This window comes from Malaclemys terrapin, chromosome 2 (assembly GCF_027887155.1).
Source record: "Malaclemys terrapin pileata isolate rMalTer1 chromosome 2, rMalTer1.hap1, whole genome shotgun sequence".
Taxonomy (NCBI): Eukaryota; Metazoa; Chordata; order Testudines; family Emydidae; genus Malaclemys; species Malaclemys terrapin.
In genome coordinates this window covers 126,201,338-126,221,837 of record NC_071506.1, presented here as the reverse complement: position 1 = coordinate 126,221,837, position 20,500 = coordinate 126,201,338, and the positions used below count along the sequence as shown (strand labels likewise).

At 37.7% G+C, this 20,500-nt stretch overlaps 1 protein-coding gene across 1 annotated transcript in view; it reads right to left on the bottom strand.

Annotated features, from left to right (window-relative positions):
- Window positions 1-20,500, bottom strand: part of CDH9 (cadherin 9) — a 111,615-nt gene that overhangs the window by 47,465 nt on the left and 43,650 nt on the right. The window contains exon 3 of the mRNA XM_054016718.1: window positions 1,768-2,062. Within this exon, the coding sequence (XP_053872693.1) occupies window positions 1,768-2,062 (295 nt within the window). The remainder of the gene's footprint in view (window positions 1-1,767; window positions 2,063-20,500) is intronic.

The window sequence follows — 20,500 nt, the reverse complement described above, 5'->3', positions numbered from 1 at the left end:
CTTCAGAATCTGGCCTCTGTCTGTACATCCCATCAATCAGCTCTGGCCTCAAGATGCCGTACAGTAGTGGGGCTCTAAGGGCCAGGGTCTGCTTTACACCAGTCATACACGTATGTCATTTGGACACAAGTCAAGTGGTCAGGCATTCTGCACAATAAACTGTCTGTTTTCAACTGATTTTACTTCTGTCTACAAACAACTAATTAAGCAACCTACTACCCTTACTGCCAAACTCACCTGTGCTCATTCTGTCAGAGCCACTCTCTGAGCTCTAGCTACTGTAGCCATATACATTCACCACCATAGTCTCTGGACATTTCATTGGCAGCAGCCTCCACTGCCAAGAAACTGGATCCAATTCTGTTCTCTAACATTCCCTACTGACTCTAACGGGGCTGTATTGATGTACATGAGATCAGAACTGGGCACTTTGTTTTTGACGCCGAACTATTCCAGTGCAGTTCTTTCTTTAGAAATAAACTTTAAATGAAAACTATATATTCTCAAAACCTTTTTCTTTACAGACTTTTATCAAAATAAACTTCACCTCACAATTTTAAATAATTCTGTTTAATCCCTATTTTCCATATCTCTTTAAGAGAACCATGATTTGTGTTCTTTATAGCTCATAAACTAATGCAGGAATTCCCCTTTCATGTCAACAAAATGAAGTGTGGTGTAATGTTTTCATACTTATGCTACTGCTGCCAAGGACAGTGGTGAGTTTCTTGACGTTATTTTGAGAACATATGTATCTGTCAGAAATGCGTATTGTCACTCTCACCAATGCCATTTTGCAGAGCTGATACAACAGATCACAACATTAAATCACAGTGATTAAGCAACAGATAAATCCACAACAACCAGTTGTCCCACTTTGCATGTGTGCTTTATATCCACCCATCTCTGTTGGAGAGACCATCTCTATTCGAGAAACAATTAGACTCTTAGGTAATTATGACAGCTTCTTATGAATGCTCATAGTGGCATGCTGGTCGATAATAGCTAAAGCATTACATTACACAAACAAAGAACAGAGAATTATTTTCCTTTGAGAACATATTCCTCACCCTACTACTTACAAGCACTTCATGTTTTGCTTTTCAATGCTGCCATTGTGAATAGCTGTAAAACATTTATTGCATTTAGAAAAATCTCCTTAGACTGAAATGGTCATTCTTTCCTTTATCCCTCCCCCCTCCCATATGTTTTATATCTCAAGAGAGACAGCCAGGTGGAATGTTTTTGTGGGGGTGGGAATGAGCAAAATGAGGTTGAGGTATTAATAAGAACACATTTTGATACATAAATGATTTCTTTACTTATATATTTATAGATTGTTTTGTGTAAAGATGCAGAAATGTCCAATTGATTGGAATGCTAATATTCCTATACAAACACTAGTTGGACATGTTACAGAAGTGGTATTTTGAAGTGTTGCAAAAGTAGCTGGTAGTAACTGATAAGACCATTGTGTATACATTCCCATTTGGCTGTGATGAGTTTAAAACAGCCATACAGAAGCCCAGGGTGTGGAAAAAGGCATAAAAAGTGGATGAAAATGAAACAAATAAGCAAAACCAGGTTTCTGATCAGTAGTGATATGTTCCTGGCCACAGGAGTTATTGAATGGATAGTCACAGAAGCTTGTACTACTATTTAAATACACCAAATAATAACCTCTCCGTTCTCCTCAGGAGGAGTGACTTTTATTCTTGAATCCCCAAAAGCCCTTTTATAGTTTATATAAGGATAAGTTATACCTACCAACTCCAGACATTTCAGGAACACTGGCAGTGTACATGTCCTTTGTAAATTTTGGTTCATTGTCATTGATATCATGGATTTTAATGATAAATTCAGATTCCGGCTCCACTTGTCTTCCAGTCTTTCTGTCTATAGCCTTGGCACGTAGCACATACAGGGACTTTTCTTCTCTGTCCAATTTCTTTGCAGCATGAATATCTCCTGTATTTTCATCTATAATGAACAGACTGCCAGCCCCATCTCCTGTTAATATGTATTTTAAATTTCCATCTTCTTTATCTTGGTCAGTGTGTAGCTTCAGGGAGGTAGAAAAGAAGAATTCTATAAATATATGTATTGTTATTACAGACCAAATCATTCAGCATATATGAATAAGTCTGTACAAATCTTGACTGTAATTGGGGTGAGCAGTGGTTATCTTCTGTCTCACTGTTGGAAAAATTACAAATTTGAGACTCAGTCACACATAAAATATCTCTAAACAAATTCATAAGGACACACGGGGATGTAGAAGATAATACAGTAACATTTATAATAACCCAATGATAATAAAAATGATGTGTCTTTCAACAGTCTGTCCAGAAACCCAGAGAAGTCTCCTTATTGAAGATAAGAGACATCTAAAAATCTCAAGTCCTTTTTGTAAGATAAAATAAGTATTTATGTGTAGAATAGAACCAGTTGCTTTATACCAGTGATAAACAGATCGGATTAGAGCTTTCTGAAATTCCCAAAAGCACATGTAAAAGTTCTAACTGAAGAACCTTACAGTTCTATTCCAATTTTTTCTTGAGGTTCATCTATCACAGTTAATGATTTACTCCCTCCCCCCGCCCTCTGGTCCCTTCTATATACAAGAAACAATTTTCAAGAACACTAGGGGGTAAACTTTCAGAGCATTGCATGGAGTTTAGCAGCTCTCTTCCTGTTAAAATTAAAGGGATGCCACATGGCTACATTTTTTTATTCTTATTCTTCTCATCCTCATAATTCAGCACACATGGAAATACATTTCCTTTTTAAAGACATCTGTGAGGTGTAATCAGCACAGTTTTCATCATCAAGAAATCCCAACTATGTTCCATCCTACTGGCATCTGACCAGGATTTGATAACTTGATGCGCCATGATATTATTTTGGTTAGACAAAGCCACATTAAAAGAAAGATTCCTTCTGTCCATTTTTAAACAGGCACTCATCAACCTAAAAAAAACACTATATGTTATAAGTAGGTGTTCTTCAAGATCTAGTTCCAGAAAATTTCCTCAATAGCATTTATTTTTCTGCTAGTATGTTCATGCTACCACTCTTGCTCTAATAGTTTCTATCGCTGCATCTTGTGCTGTTACATCTTCTTAATACTCTGACTGGCTGGGTTCTTGCCAAAATGAGGAATAAAATATTAAATGCTAAAAGATGGAGTTACTGATATAAAGGGTCTGTACTGAATTCTGCATTAAGTACCTATTCCCCACCCCCCTTCTAAGGGCCAAAACCTGTTCATTTTACTCATACTATCAGTGTGGCTTTGTTTACTGTAGGACAACTAGATGAAATAGTTACGGTGTGAGGACAATGCTAATGCCACCTATATCTGATCTATACTATACTTCAAACCACTGGTTGCACTACTGTAGTTAATGGATACTAACATTCCTAAGGTTTACATGGGATAGAGTGAAATCTTCGCCCGACTAAAATCAATGAAAGTTTTACCATTGACATCCATTGGGCCAGGATTGCACCCATAGTGCCTGATCCTGCAATTACATCAAGGGAAGTATGATTCGGTCTGTATAATGGGACATCTTACATGAGCAAATCAAGCAGGACATGAGCTATAGTATAAATGTAGCATTGGCTCAATGGTGAAACCTATATATACACACAACATACAGTATCTCAAAATACCAATATGGTATTTGGACTTTGTGCCTGCGTACTGGCTCTTGCCGGTATGTCGGACCGGACTGAACCGGCTTACTTTCACCTCTGGAACTCCCACTGACTTCAAAAGGAGTTCTACCTGTGGAAGGCTTTCAAGTCAGGGATGAAATCCTGGCCCTATTAAAGTCTTGCTGTTGCTGTTGAATTTAGTGGAAACAGTATTTCACCCTAGGCTTTCATTAAGCTTACATGCTTTGTGCTTTTCAAATTATTATTTTCACTGTTATTTTTTTAGTTAAGGACAATTATTTTAATTACATCACTGATAAATCCTCAAGATCCTTAGGGCTAAATTCAACCCTGATATAAGTGAATGCAATCCCACTGAAGTCAATAAACTCACTGAAGTCATTTCAATCTTCTGTGCTGCCTGGCTGCATCTGGCAATTATATCACCACGTCAATGCAAGCTTGAATTCTTATTCAAAGATCTAAATACTAAGATTTTCTACACAGTATATGCTCTTCATTTGAAGAGTCCTTTCAGCATGGCTTAAACATTTTTTATCTTTATATGTTTTATCAAATAACTCTGCTTTCAGTCACTTTTTAAATAATTCAGATTAAAAAAAAGTTTGTACTGTATTTTGCCTTGTAAATGTTTTAAGTGAAGCTAATAACAGTAAAAACTCAAATTTACAAAATGCTTTTCATTACAGTCCTGTTCAAACAGGAAATGATATACAATCTTGATACTGAAAGTTTGCTTCACCCACCTCCTGCATTGAATATCTGCAGCTGTTAAATTAGTGGACAATGACACTGCATATGAACTAGAGAATGCCCACTTTCATCTTCATATCTTCTATGTTGTTTTCTACCCTGGGAATCCACTCCTTTTGCCTGGGCACCACCCAACTCCCTCTAAAGTCAATGGAAAGTCAGAGTTGGATTTGGCCCATTGTTCTCCATGTGACTTTCCTGTCCTTATTCACATCCCTTCTTGACATACATTTCTTTCGTGACTCCTTTCTTTGATGATCCACCAGTGGTAAATTAATTTTTAATTAAAAACAAAAAACAAAATAGAAGGGACAGTGCATAAAGCCCACTTGATGTTTTGACCTTCGGTCTTTGTAGAAGGTATATTGCACTGTTTTGCCTGTATCTAATTAAGACTGTAAGGCTCCTGGAGAAGGGATTGTTTTCCTCTATGTTTGCATAAAGCTCAACACATTGTTCACACTCAATAAATGCCAATTTGCCAAATTGAAACTGATGGACACCTGCATGGATTCTGATCCACTAATCCACCTATTTAGCATCCTGGCAGACCTTGTGGTGTGGAGGTTGGGAGCTGGTGGGTCCTGTGCTTCCAGAGTCCTTATCTTCTCGGCTACCTGCTTGGCAGGATACTGAGAAGTTGAAAAGCCCCGGAGCTCCAGTTACTAAAATCCTGAGGAGCCTGGAAATCCAGAGAACATGTGTCATTTTGGAAACATCAAAATGTTTCCGTCGTGGGAAGGTTTTAGTGTTCCTAAAATAAAATATTATGGACTTACAGGTCCACACAAAAAAATGTTTTCCAAAAACATGACATTTTTGGGGAACTGGAGTCTCTTTCCCAGGCAGCTCTACAAATAAAACATCCCTGTGAGACTGGATTGGGTATTTAAATAGAGAGAATGCAATTACCCAATTGCAGATTTTATTGATTTAATATTCCTCTTCTTGTAAAAAGTATCATGGAGTTTTTAATGGCCCGATGTGATCTGAATCTCAGCCTTACACCTTGCATAAAATACAGCACATCCAGTAACACTGGACTCTGCAACAGTATCACCACATCAGGGAGCAACGAAGTATTTTTTAGGGGTCTTCCATTCCACTCTTGAACCCTCCTTAGTAGATAAAATCTAAAGGGGGTCACAGCAGAACGTAATATGCAGGCAAAATATTAGTTTCTCGATCTTCAGATGCTCTGTATAGATCATTATTCTGAGAATGCTAGCCTACTTATAGAGAAGGAAGAAAGTTAGATAGTTTATACTTTGTATAAAAATCCATGGACTCTTGGATGATTACATTACACCTCAACTGGGAGAACCTTTTTGAGGAATGCTCATCACTTTTTAAACTTTTCTTATGGAGCATAGGAACTTGATGCTAAAATTCAGAAACTCAGTGACATATTTCTAGGAAACAGTAAGATAGTTTTATTTTCAGTACAAAGCCCAAAAAGCAAAACAGTTTTACCTGGTTGTACATTTTATTTTTTATGTTTCTTATAGCTCTAATTATGAGCTGTTACGTAATTTGTATAGTAGTTCCATAATTTTCCAACAGCATATTTTTCCATTGGAAAATGCCATTTTCTTGAAATATATATTTTTTGTGGGAATGTGTTAACTTCAATGATTTTGTTTAAAAAAAAAATAATTTGAAGAAGATGAAAATGTTCTATTTCAACCTTATCAGAATGGAATGTTTTGATTTTTCATTTCAAATGATTTTTTTTTTGAAATTTTTATTTAAATGTTGCATTTCAATACAATCAAAATGTTTCATTCTAATTTTGAATATTATAAAATATTGTTGAATAATCTATACTTTTTATTTTATATTATGCTATCTGAAATCTGAATGAAACATTTTGATTTTACTAAAATAGAATGTTTTGACCTGAAACAAACAGACACACAATTTGAACAATATATTTTGCAGGAATTTTTGTTTTGTTTTGTTTTGCTTGTTTTTGTTTTCATTATAATTGCAAATGAAAACAAATTTGGAAATGTCAGAATTTCCGACAGAATAGAAATTCCCGATTTCAACCTGCTCTGTTTGTTTTATGATTCAGCTCTTGGAAATATCACATGAAGTATTTACAACAAACTAAATTTTTCAATAGTCAAAAACATTATTTAAGGAAAGATGAAATGAAATTAACTATTCCTTTGTAAAAAGCCCATCTTAAAACAACAACTGGAGCATTCCAACTCCCCCCCCCTTTAAACCTAATTCAATGTTCATGAAAGTTTTGGCCATCCTGGAGGGTAAAGTCCTCTATCTATTCTTTTATCACTTATAGCATTGACAGTGACTTTTAAAGTTTGCTCATGCTGCCTCTTCAATGTACTTTAACCTCTCCATAACAGTTAAGTATCCTTGACCCCCCGTCTGAAACTAGTCACAAAGCTGTCATTCTGTTTCAATAGTGATTTTGGTTTTGGAGACCACCTGCCCACTAGGAATTGTGTGGAGACAATCTGCTCATTTCATGTCGACTACCAGGCAGTATTTGATGTCCAGACATTACTGATTGTAGGCTATGTTTGAACTGGCAGCTTGTGATAAAAGGTTCCATATCCCGTTGGCATTGCTCTGTCAGTAACACTATTGGAAGTATAATCTGCAACACTATCACAAGATTTGTTTTCTAGCAAATGTACAAATCTTTCTACTTGTATTAAAAACTGCAGGGAAATTCATTTGCCTATGATATAATACATAGGAAACTTGCAGTATGATAGTTTTAGACATTGCCATTGTGTTGTTTTTATTTAGCAGTTTTCTGGTTTCCTCACTGAAATAAAATACTTACTTTGTAAAATGGAGCAGTGGCACCATTATCATCTAAATGCAAAATGTACTGCATTATTTTTTTAGAGTGGTTGCATATAGTATTGCACATCTTTATAGCCAAATGAGTCTAGTTATAAATACAATTATACCAATGTCCTATAATTTAATTTTCACTAATCCACTATCACACTATTGCTTCTCTTCTACAAAAGTATTTAGATATTTAAAATTTGAAATTGAAAATACTTCTACAACATTTCAAGATTCAGTTACGCCAAAAGAAGCCCAAAGTGGGTCACATACAAATATGATTTGAAATATGTATGTGTTACAGACACAATATATTGTCAAGCTATTATTAAGATATGGATTTATTACTAAAACCAAGTAATAATAATAAGAAAATAATTAGCCCAATCCTCCTCCCATTTATGTCAACAAGAGTAGTATTGAGCCCAAGGCAAATGTCATCCCAGATATACATGCGTATAATTCAGAAACTTTTGCAAATTTGGGAGTGTGTGGGATGTTCATAAAGAACAAACAAAAAAGGGTCCCTAATACATTCAAACTAGTATATATTTTTTTAAGTAACTAACATTTGATAAAATATTCAGCTCTGCCATTTATCAGCAGTAGAAATTCCTCCCTGTAGGAATATATAGCTTTATTTACTTCTACATGCTCCTTTTTTCACTAGTCAGTGTTTTTAGTAATTGAAAACACCATATTGACTAATAATTTAATTGCCAGATGTCTAACTTTTAAAGTCATAAGCTGTAGGTTTTAGAATCTCTGTGACTAACTTTCAGTTCTGCAGGGAGCTTCAAAATACTTAAAGAGAAAACAGATATGTCAAATTGCAGGGTAGATAACATTCACTCCTGATACCAAATGTCTTTACCAATTTTTTAATATGCAACACACTGTCTGAAATATGTCTGAATTTGAAATATATCCGAATAAAGACATAACTCAGACAATACACTTTAAGGATCTATTAATATTATTCTGACTCTTATACAAATATTTTTCTGTAGGTGTCCTACATGGCTACTTGGATGAATCCTTAATGTGATTTCTCTTGATGATTGTTACACACAAAGACATTTGTGGTGGTGAGAATTAGCCGAGAGAATAATTGAGCATGCTTTGAAAATACGGAAATGGAAATTCCCCCTGAAACAACACCCAGTCCCCACTTAAATGGGATAAGCATACATTTAAAATTATATTTTCTATTCTATCTATTCTGCAACATGGCAAATTCATGTGCCATTCTAATATATATAAAAAGTTGTTGCTTCCAGAAAAAATCTATATGTAGCTGACCCCAGTCAGTATCATCTTACTAGGGATATTACTAGTTCTAATATAAATTTGAGCAGAAAGATCTCAGCAGCTGGCCTCATATTAATGCCACATTCCCTTTATATAAACTGCTAATTGCGTTAGTTATATGGCCTTTAAGAATCTGGACACCAGCAATATTTATGGTTATTTTCCCTTTGTGTATTGTTAGTATGCAAGAATTAAAAAAAAAAAAAAACTTTCCTTACAATGGGTGGATAAAAAAGGGTGTTGACATTGTTGAAGGAGGAGAAGTAATCCTCTTGTGCTGTAGGCATGATATGGCAGAAGGAGAAGTCAGGGTGTAGAAAGTAAAAGACAGCAATATGGCTACAGAAGGTTGCTGCTGAAGAGGAAACAGTCCAATTAGAGGAGAGCAAGGAGGTATTCTGCCTGTTTTCCCCTTACTGAAATTTCACCCTCCATATTTCAGATGTATCTAAGCTGTACAGTAAGGACCTGATTATCAGCTCATTTATGTCTGTGTAACTGAGAAGTAACTCGTGGAGTTATGCTGGCATAAAATCAATACAAGTGACAGGAGAACCAGGATCTAGGCTTCTACTAGACACAGACAAATTATATAACTAGATTTGCAAATACTTACCTGAATCTGAACATGTCATCTGCAATTCATTTCTGTTCAACTCCTGTCACAGCTGAAAAGGGAAAGAAGGACCCAACCCATCCAAAGGAGCCACTTGTGGCTAAAGATGTTGTCATGCACAAATAGAGAGAGAGAGTCTAGAGAACCTTGATTTAGTCATGGGGGTTTAGAAGAGAGACCTGATCTTTTGTGAAATGAGGTGAGAAGCAGAAATCTTGATGCTGCTGAAGGAAAAAGAGAAGGGGGAGGAGGGTGCACAAAGGAGGGTGCATAAAGTAGACATATCCTGCATGGTGGCAGATATTGCAGTAAAGTATACAACTGGTTTTGAAAGCTTTGCACTCTGCCTGCATACAGTAATGATTTTAAAATATGGTATTCTTGCATTGTCTTCATCCTAGGCCCTAATTTTGGATCCTCCGGGCCCCACTTCATTTGCTTCCACTCATACAGCTGTCCCCCACCGCCCGACCCCCAGGCTATCCCACTCCATTCACACTCTGCCCCTATTTGCTACTAGATGCTTTTTATAAGGTGTTATGGTGGCCTTCATCCTCTCCATGCTCCCAGGCTCTCTGGGATTTGCTGAACCCATACGGTTCTCTCATGAACCTATTGATTTCTTTAGCAATGTTCACTGTAGAGCAGTGATGGGTACAACTGAGAGAAGACTGTGCTGCCTTATGGGGAAAGAAGGAGCCTATGATCCCCTCTGCTCAACTTTATGGTTGGGGAAGAGTATGATCTCTTTCATCTCCCTACCATACAGTAGGAGGAAGCTGCCAAAGAGGGATCAAGAGGTTGAAAACCACCATGATTCCTTTTCCAAAGATGATGAGTGGTGAGTCAGTCTGGGGAACTTTGTTGGCAGGGAGAGAAGATACTTAGGGGATTCCGGGCTTAGGTTGGACTGGAGAGAGTACTGGGTTAGATACAGATCTGAGTGGATGTCAACGTGCTTTTAGAGATCCAGGGTGATATAAGAATAAGCTAGAAATAAAGCCAGTTTACTACATGTCCAAAAATGCATTTTTGTTAATATAGGCAGATGGTTTATCACCTTTTCCTCTCTTTATATTGTTAGTACTGTGGACTGATTTTCTGTGTGATCCTACACTCCTTGGATGCTCCTTTTTGTGTTTCAGCAATGGTTAGGGCTTGTCTACCTTTACCACCTGCTTCTCAATGTATAACAGTAATGCTTGTGGCTTCCCTATGAAAAAAAAATGCAATAGCTTGTAATAGAAAGCTACAACTTTTCCACAGTTTTTATTTATTGTACAAAACTATTGAGAGAACTCTAACCCTTTTGTAGTGCTCTACAGGAGAGTTACGAGGTCCTTTCAAGAGGGCATCTCTTCCTATTGAATTCTTTAGTTTTGTAGAGTAATTTCAAAGGAGGCTTATTACTTTCATCTCTGTTACGTTCCACTGTATTTTACCATAAAATCTGGTTTGCTGTATAATTTTATCCTTATTTGCCCAATGCGGAGGGTAAGCTTTTGTGTGTTCTGACATATAGTTTAACATAAGGGCTGGCTTGGATGGTCTTTTTATGCATTCTGGCAGTTCTGGGTGTGTTTCATTGTGTGCTCTGATAAGATCATTTGTGAGAAGGAGCTTGTGGTTTGCATGCAGTTTATTTTATTCTCTTCCTGGTCATGGAAGCAAAGCAATAAATAATTGAAGCGTAAAAGGAGATTATTATTTTGGGTTGAATCTATCACATGTCAGTAGGGGAAACTTGGAAACTGAAAAATATACTGTGAAAAATGAAGCTAAAGCCCAAACCACCGATGGATTTGGTTTTGTCTTTTCATACAAAGTATACCAGTAATTTAGGTATTGCTGAACCCTCAACTCAGTCATCTCAGCACATCTCTGCTCATTTATACTTCATGTACAATTTATGTATTTGAAAGAGGCCAGGCAATTCAGATGAAAAACTGTTTATTTCCCCCCAAAATGCATTATATTCAGCCTCCTAGTTCCCGGTACATTTAAGGTTCAGTCCGTAAATCAAATTTTTAGCATACAAACTTTTCTGCATTGCTGTGGAGGATGTTTTAGGCTTGGTGTACACTGAACAATTATATTGGCATAGCTATGTCAGTCAGGAGTGTGAAAAACACACTCCTGACCAGTGTAATGTCATGAAGTCAGCTGGCTCCAGGTCAGGTTGCCTAGCAACACAATGAGCTCAGGTGGCCCCAATAAATCCTTACTATGAGGCTGTGCTCCCTGATTTGACAGAAGGGCCAACCCCGCCTCCACCATTTAAGCATTGTAGCAACAGCAGCACAGTGGCTACTTAATTCATCCTACGACCACAGCTGTGCCAGACCTGCTTTCTGACCAGCTCTTGCTCCAACCCTTGTCTGCTGTGCTCTAGCCAAAGTCCCTACCTTCCTCAGAACTTCTGTCTCCTACCATTGGCTTCTCTCCTGACCGTGCCTCTGGTTCTGTCCTCTTATTTTGCTCTGCTGCTAGGCCAATCTCTTGTTCTAATCACTAGGTTACACCACCTGCATCTCTGTGTGTGACGTGTAACTATGTCAACATAACTCACAGTGTATATGCAGCTATGTCAACGTAAGAGGGTTTCCTTTGACATAGCTAATTTCATCTAAGCTGGTATAGGTATGCATATATAGCCATGCCAGTATAGTCTCCATTGTGTAGGCATACCCTTATTTTACCTTTATAATTCTGCTTTCCTTGTGGTTTAGGGCAAAAGAGTTATGATAAGTATATAGTTCCAGATTTAAAACTTTGTTTAGTACAGTTAAGATATAGAAATTCATTTAATATGAAATTATATTAGATCATCTGAAAGCCAAGACATTTAGTGTTGTAGATGTAGGGGGAAAAAAGGCAGCTAAGCAGAGTGCATTTGGTGTTCACCAGTCCAGGATAGCCCTAAAGCCATGGACTCTATAGTATCTTCATATTCAAACCACAAAGGGGTTATTTGGAGATGGGACCTGCAATCAAGTGGTGTGGTCAATGAGTTTAGTGTGGATGCTCCCTAGCACAGATTTTCAAACAAGTTCATATATTTTTGCATTGGTGAGAGACTAGATGGTCCCCAAGGATCACAACTCTCAGTCCTGCGACATAACCACTACCCAATACTCTTTTCTGGTTGTTCACATTCTTATTTTCAGGGTAAAGCTGCACAAGAACGTGACAGAGAAGGTGGTGAAATCACGAGAAATTAATTAAATCATGAGAAATCATGAGAAATTAATTAAATTGCCATCACAAATACAGATAACATACAGTTGATCAACATACAGTTGAAATAATAGTTTGTGATCCCACAGCCAATCTGGAGACCTCACAGAAAATAGCCAATGTTCCCACTGTAAGATTTTATAACTGCCCTTGAAATTTAAAGCAGACAATGATACTGCAGTAGCAGCCAATATTCTACTACATTAACATTTTAACTAATTTAAAAGTCTAAAGACAGCTTAATAACTGCAGTATGTCTTCAGTCTGGATTACAGCGGCAATATCTGGTTTGGTTTAATTTCCTATTCCTATGTGTTTAAGCAAAAGTTTTATGTATGTACTAAATGGTAATATATTTACCTGATCTGAATTTGTGACATCAGCACTAACTTCTTAATTAAACATCTCTAGTCTGTGTGTGATGGTAACCTAAGTGACTGTATATTAAAAAAAAGGAAATGACATTTACTTTTCTTATCTTCTGTTTTCCAGCATATGGTTCTTGTGTACAGCATTCCATTGTTACAAATTCTCTAGAGTACTGTACTGTGAAATGTGCTGGCAATTCCTGCTTGAAGGTGCCAGTGGCGGTGATGCTGCTAGAGGAGGGGTAAATTGCCATTCTATTAGGACTGGCTGAAGGGTCTACGCAGTAACTTCTGAGTTCTTCTGATGTCCACAACATTTGGTGAACTCACTTGCTGAGGCCACTTTCTCTTTTCTTCACTCTGGGGATGGGATTCTGGAGATCAGAATTTTCCTTGGCCTCCAGCTTCCCCATTCAGCTGGCCCTCTCCTGTCACCTGCACTCCAGGTTGCAGGGCCTCTGGGCCAACCCTGGCGATGTGGCTGGCTCGTTGCTTTTCCCTACACTCTGAGAATTGGATCCTAAAGCACAGGGTTTTCTCCTCTTTAATCTATTCCATGGATATATCCCTGGGTTGTAGTCCCCAAACCTACTGTATTAACCCATCACAGTGTTTTGTGAGCCAGTATAGATTTTGATTTGCTTGCCCCAAGTCTTTGAATCCAGGCTTACCAGACATCAGAATAGTCCCCAGGTATCTTCACAGTTCTGAAATAATCACATCATGACACAGCATCAAACAGTCACTTTAATCAATGATTGAAACAGGTAACTAAGGGATGTGGTAAATTCATCATCACATGGACATTTTAAATTGAGAGCATTTAAAATGTCTTTCTAAAACATCCCTTCAATGCAGGAATTACTGGGTGAAATTCTACAGCCTGTGTTATTCTGGGGGCCAGACTAAAAGTCCACAGTGGTTCCTGGTGGCATTCAAATATATGAATCATAAGGGTTCTATGAAGGACTTCATTAGTGAGGGCAAACTGTACAAGTGTGTGTGTGTGTGGAGGGGGGGTAACTTTATGTCTTCAAATCAAGACTAGGTATCTTTCTGGAAGATATGTTTAGTCAAACACAAGTTATTGAGTTCGATACATGCGTGAAATTCTGTGGCCTGAGATATACAGCAGGTTAGACTAGACAATCCCTTCTGGTTTTACAGTCTGAGACTCTGAATATTAATCTATGTCTTCTGAACCAAATGTATAATATTTACATTTAGCTCAGAAGATTCTAATTCAGATTATTTCCAAACCATCCACCCACTCCTACTTTTCTATGAATGACCAAAATGTACACAGATGCTCTAAATTAAATATTCATTGAAGCACTGATTTGAATTTGCGTCTCCCAAATGCCAGGTGAGTGCTCTAAGCACAGGGCTAGAGAATCATTCGCACTCTCTGATCCAATGATTATTCAACCATTTTGTACAGCGTGGAAGTTTGAGAGAAGCTCTCACCAGACTACGCACATCAGAGTGTCCTATAATACAGTGTTAGGATACATTTAGGAGGGAGACTCAAGTTCAAAACACTTCTTCACAGCAGGCAGAGGTGAGAATTAAACATAAGTCTCCCAAATCCTGGGTGTGAGTGCCCTAACCACTTGTCTAAAAGTTATAAGGAGGGCACTCCCTCTTCCCCCCATTATGTGAACAGTGCCAAAATCCCCTTGGAATCTAGCTGAGGAAAAAATGGTTGAAACTATTTGGTGAATTTGCATCCATTTCACAAATAGTTTCAGGTCAACCAAAATTGCAGTTTTTGGCAAATAAACTAGTCATCCAAAAAATGTCACAGAGCTCTAGCAGTTAGCCAACCATGAAATATTTTTCATGTATTTTTCTATCCTGAAAACTGGCCCCGAAGTGATGCTATTGGGGTCTATATTTATTGATTCTCAATGATTTCCATATCAAACATGCTCAATTGATAACTAAGGTTTTTTTTTTCCTGAACTGCTAGCTCTGCAAACTGAAAATAAGTTTTTAAAATAGTTTAATCCAATTAGCCCTGCAGAGCCAAAACACCCAAGAGAGTGAACTGGATTCTATTTTTTCTTGTGCATCATCAGCAGACTTGTTTACTGTGTTTCAATGAGTTTCACTTTTCAAATCTATTATTAGCACTGAAGGCCTAACCAAACTGAGTTCTTTCCTTTCCGTTCTTCATCATCAGTACTAAAGGTTCTGCAGGTCATATTTGGCCTTCAGTGTCACTCATGTAAACTGACTGCCAATAATAGGTTTGCACAGGTGTAACTGATTGAAACACAGTAAACATCTCCATCAAAGATGCATAAGGAGGAATAGAATCTAGATTAAACTGCTTTAAAAAGTATTCTAACAGCAGCAGACCCGATAGTTAAGAATATGCTATTTTTATATAGTCCTAGTTAACATAACATTATATATTGTACAAGAGTTTCTGAGTGAAAAATACAGTGATTGCTTTAAAAAACAAATCAAAACAATGTTCCGCTATAACATCTGGGATAGCTCAGCAGTGCTAGTGGAAGAGAAAGAGAGAGAGAGAGAACTTGATGTGTGGTATTGGTATTTTTTTATTGAGCCCTCTACTTATGGACTATAATGATATAACAAGAAACAATGGAAAATAATAATTTCCCAAAACAGATGCACAAATTAAGGATCAGACTGTCAACTAAATGAAGAAAACAGAGAAAGCGTTAGAAGAACCACAGTTTCCTAGTCACTCACCAAGCCCAGAGTAAGGGTGTTATTCGGCGCTCCCCATGCAATAGACAAATCCTCAAAACATTTTGAAGTGTTGTTCACTAAAGATTTTTTAAATAGTGTTTTGCAAATAAAACTACATAAAAGATTTGCTATTCTTACTGCCTACTTTTTCCCTCAGTGCTCTCAGCTCACTGATGAGGGAATCAGACACTTCAGCCACACCATCTCAGATGCACTCTCTTGCTTTATTCTCCTCCTAGAACCCCTCCCTTGCTGGAGTACCCTTAGAAGCTTGGACAAGATAGACCACTAAATCTAAAGCCATGAACATGTCATGGAGACCGGTGTGTTGAATTTGCAGTCTTTCAAACATTTACAATGTTCTTAGGGATTTTCCAGCTGAAGCAAGTCTCAGATTCTTTCAACCATAACTGTGTGCTAATTATGACTTTTGCCTGGGATTCAGTTTCTTTAACAGGTTCTGTTAGATGATTTTGCCTTTCACAGAGCAGTGTTAATATATGGAACAACTTAAGAATTCTTTGACAGCCTGGTATTTAGGGATATATGGTCTCGGAATATCTCATAAAGACATGCTACCCAGGAGAACATCTGTGCTTTACAGGCATATCTTGCTGCCTCTATTAGCAGGGGTATAATGTGGGGGAAGTAGGGGACCCCACTTGGCCCCTGAGGGGAGCTATAAATTTGGCCTAACTGCCTCGCCATCATGGGTGTTATGAGCCCATGCACTTGCTTGCCCCCCCTCTACTCCCCACACCTTTGCATTCCTTCTGATGCCCATGGGAACTGGGCAGCCCCAACCTCCAGGGAGAAGCAAAGCATGGGGTACCAGAAAACCCCCGTCCGCAGGAGGGTTGGAGGATTGGATCCAAGCTTATGGTGTTTCCTAGGGAAGTGGAGATGCAGGAGGAGGAGGATGTCTGGGACTCCCAGAACTGCCGGCCCCTGGCAGGGATGGTGCTCTTTAGCCTGACCACCTCTCTGGGTAAGAGCTTGGGATTTTGGGTGGATGTATAGGGGGTAGAGGGAAGACAGCTCAGAGCTGAGTGCAGGGCAATACCGGGGGACGAATACTTTAATTTTCAGTGACTTATTGATTTTGCCCCATGTTGAGAAATGTAGAGCCTGATTTCTTGAGTACTTAGCATCTTGTAGGTACACACATCATTACTATTCCATTGAGGTGGATGAGTAAGTAGTAGTATCCTCAGTTTACTGGTGAGAAAACTGAGACAGAGAGATAGTGACTTGTCCGATGTCAGACATCGAATCAGTGGTAGAGCTAGTATTAGAACTCTGGACATCTTGACTCCCAAGACAGTGCACATTTCTCCAGACTACACTGACTTACTGCTAGAAGTGCTGAGTATCCATCCACAGCTCTCATTCACTTCAGCTGTCATTGCAAGGGCTCACAGTTTCTAAAATTTAGGGCCCAGGGATCTCAAGTTCGGCACCCTGAAAATGAGGAACATGCAATTTGTGTTGAAAACAGTGACTTGTTCAGCCTCACAGAGGAACTGTGTGATACAGGTAGGAACAGAAATACATTATATTAGGTGGCATTCACCTGCCTTAACCACAAGATCATCCCTGCTGTTGCTGCAGTCTCTTTCTTTACAGCTACCTCAATTTCTAGCGTGAATAAGGAATTGATCCTAAAGAAAATAGCTTCATTCACTGCACAAACTTGATTCATATCCTAAGCACTGAATGAGGGAAGGATCCTGTGGAAAAAGTCATTTGTGATAATGTATCATGAGGCATATGCAGAAAAAGACCAACATAAGATTTCACAGACAACCTTAAATCCTTCATTTCCTAATTTTTGAGTGCTTAGTTTTACAATTTGAATAATTTTATTTTAACATAGTTTTTGTTTGTAATTTCTTAGGGTTCTTTTTTTGAAAAAGAAAAAAAGTCAAAACCAAATTGGTTTATGTGCAACAGTAATACACCCATCCTTCCAATCAATATGCATCAGGAACCCTAAAGGGTTTGAACCCTAAATCTGAACACTGCAGCATAAGCCTCTGCTTGAGCTAAAAAGGACTAACATTATGTAACTCAGCTCAAACAGAGGATTTATGGGAGTCCAGCAAAAGGTACCTCTTTGATCCCAGGACTACCCCGATGCCAAATTTCAAAGTCATCCTTAAAATTATGGATCTGTAAGAGCTTTTCCAAATAAGTTTGCAAGTTTTTTTTTTAATGGAAAGTGTTAGACAATGTAAATCTATAAGTTGATGCCATTTCCCCTACAGTTGAAATTTATGCATGTAAATGGAGAACACGTAAAGAAAGTTGATGCAGAGTTAAGGCTGAAACTCAGTTTCCATTATAATCCTGACATTAGCCCCCTCTCTTAAATCACAAAAAAAAAAAAAAAAAAGGAATCTTTGCTTCCATATTAGTATATGAGCTCTAATTTTGAGGTTGAGTTTTTCCATGAGATCTGAAGTAAATTAAGCAAGGGAGGGGGCTCATGACTAATGGCATGTTAAAAATATATCTGTTTATGAGAGGTTAAAGAGTTTTCTAACTCATTTTGCCACTATGTAGTATGAAAACAGAAAGGAGAGACTTCAGCTGTTTCTTCAATTTGAACCAGTATAACTGAGAATATAATTTTGCTCACACTAAATCTGTTTGCCATTGCAATACATATAAATAGGTTTGGGAGGATTAGATTTTTTGTGGTAAATGTTGGTAAATGTCAATTTCACTGTAAATCCTCCCACACTAAAAAAAGACAACTTTTTTCCATCAATGATAATCGAAAATTACCAGATAGGCAAAGTAAGAAGAATGCTGCTTGAGAACTTATTAGATTTGGATTTAAGGATATTTACTATGTATATATTTATAGGTGTGTGGTTGATAGTTTGTATTGCAATGACTATAAAGCTTTGTCTACTGTCATTAAATAATTATTGTCTCACTTCCCCGGTTGTCTGATTCACTCCATAATTTCCCCCACTGTGGAAATTTACATCAATAAAAATAAAAAATAAAAAACTTAAAATCCATAATGTTGCATAGCTGTGAAAATTTAAATCGATAAACAAAAAAGCTTAAAAATAAACATCCATATTATCCGTTGAAATTATAAAAAAAAATGAATTCTGCCAAGTCTACATATAAAGCAACCCTTTGACTGTAGCAATGCATACCTATAAGAATTGATTAGAGATTACAGATTGCTCTGCTGATTGGTATACAGTATAGTGTTAAATTGACAGATTATCTTGGCTAGACATATCATATCACTCTTTGAGGCTCAGTACGTTTCTATTTTTTGTGCGCTGATTCATACAATGGACAGGATTTGATGTATCAAACGTGTACAGGGAGGCAAAGAAAAGATTTTATATTCTTGACAGTTGCTTGTTGACAGCTCCCCTTTTTTCCCTTCAAGGTGACTATACATAAAGCCTTTCTGGGAGAGACAAGAAGTTGCACAATACCACCAGCTGATGCAGACAGTTAAATTGCCCTTTCTAGGTAGTTACATATTGATTTGCTCTGATGGGTTTCGCACTCATTTTATCACTAGATTGGCAGATAGTAGGAAACCACAATACAGTCAAAATGCTTCCCCCTTTCAGCATCTCTACGATGATGTAATCAATGTGATTAAATATAATGCAATGTGGAAAGCATCTCAGGAAATGCCTTTTGCCCCCTTTTTTTTACATGCCTGATAAGAGGCAAATGATACATCTGGAAATTTCTGGCGTCTAACTCTCATTTCCAGTGTCTTAAACTTGCAGGAATAAGTGATAAAGCTGGGGCATTTTTATGGAAAGAAAATCTGGTCTAAGACGTAGTGTGACCCATATGAGGCCTCTGGTGAGTGTAATTATTTAGGGAAATTTCCACATTTTTTGAGTGGAAAGGGGGAAACTTTTCTGGGATGTATTGATTTTTTTTTCTTTAAAGGTGGCCGGCTATAGCTGCCCAGGCCCTTGAACTATTAGAATAAGCCCCAGGGGAGATGGAATGGTGGGCAGAGGACAGGAGGGACATCAAAATTGCATGATAAATTTGTTTATATCATGTATATGGATAAAGATGGTGATATCAGTCTTGCAAAATTCTTAAGAAAACTTACCAGACCAGACACACATCTTCCTTCCCCACACCACACAGATATCTATACAACTGTGCATACAGACACATATCCCTGGGTTTCTCTCATACACATACACCTTTACATTATTATCATTTCTTATTTCTATTGCAGTAGTACCCAGGAGCCCCAGCCATGGATCAGGAACTCATTGTGCTAGGTGCAGTACAAACAGATAAGAAAAAGTTGGTGTCTGCCTGGGTCTTACAATTTAAGTAAAATATCCCTGTCTTGCTTGGGAATATAAAAGTGTTTGAGAAGGAGGCTGGGTTGAGCAACAATTGAGTTGTCTTCTTTTCTTTTCTTTTCTTTTCTTTTCTTTTCTTTTCTTTTCTTTTCTGATACATTTGTTTAATTACATTTTTTTTCTTCTGTAATATTTTTGGGGTTTCTTTTGTTTCCCATGTGTGGTTTAGTGGACTTTCCTTCCAATCTTGCAAACACATAAGTATCTATCTAACTTACATACTTATCACCCCACACTGCAGTAATTGAACATCTCATGGTATTTAATGTATTTATCCTGACAGTACCCTGATGATGTAGGGAAGCACTATTAACCCCATTGTACAGATAGGGAACTGAGGCACAGAGAGACTAAATTACTTACCCAAGGTCACCTAGGAAGTCTGTGGCAGAGCAGGAAATTGAACTCAAGTATCCCTAATTCTAGCCTGGTTACCTAGCCAATGGACATGCTCATCTTTATGTATGTGAATAGTCCCATTGAAGGCAATGAGATTACCCATGAGTATGAAGTTAAGAACGTGCATAAATACATGAATGGTAGGGACTAAACCACTTCAAACATTTTCAGGTTTTTTGAAATGTAGATAA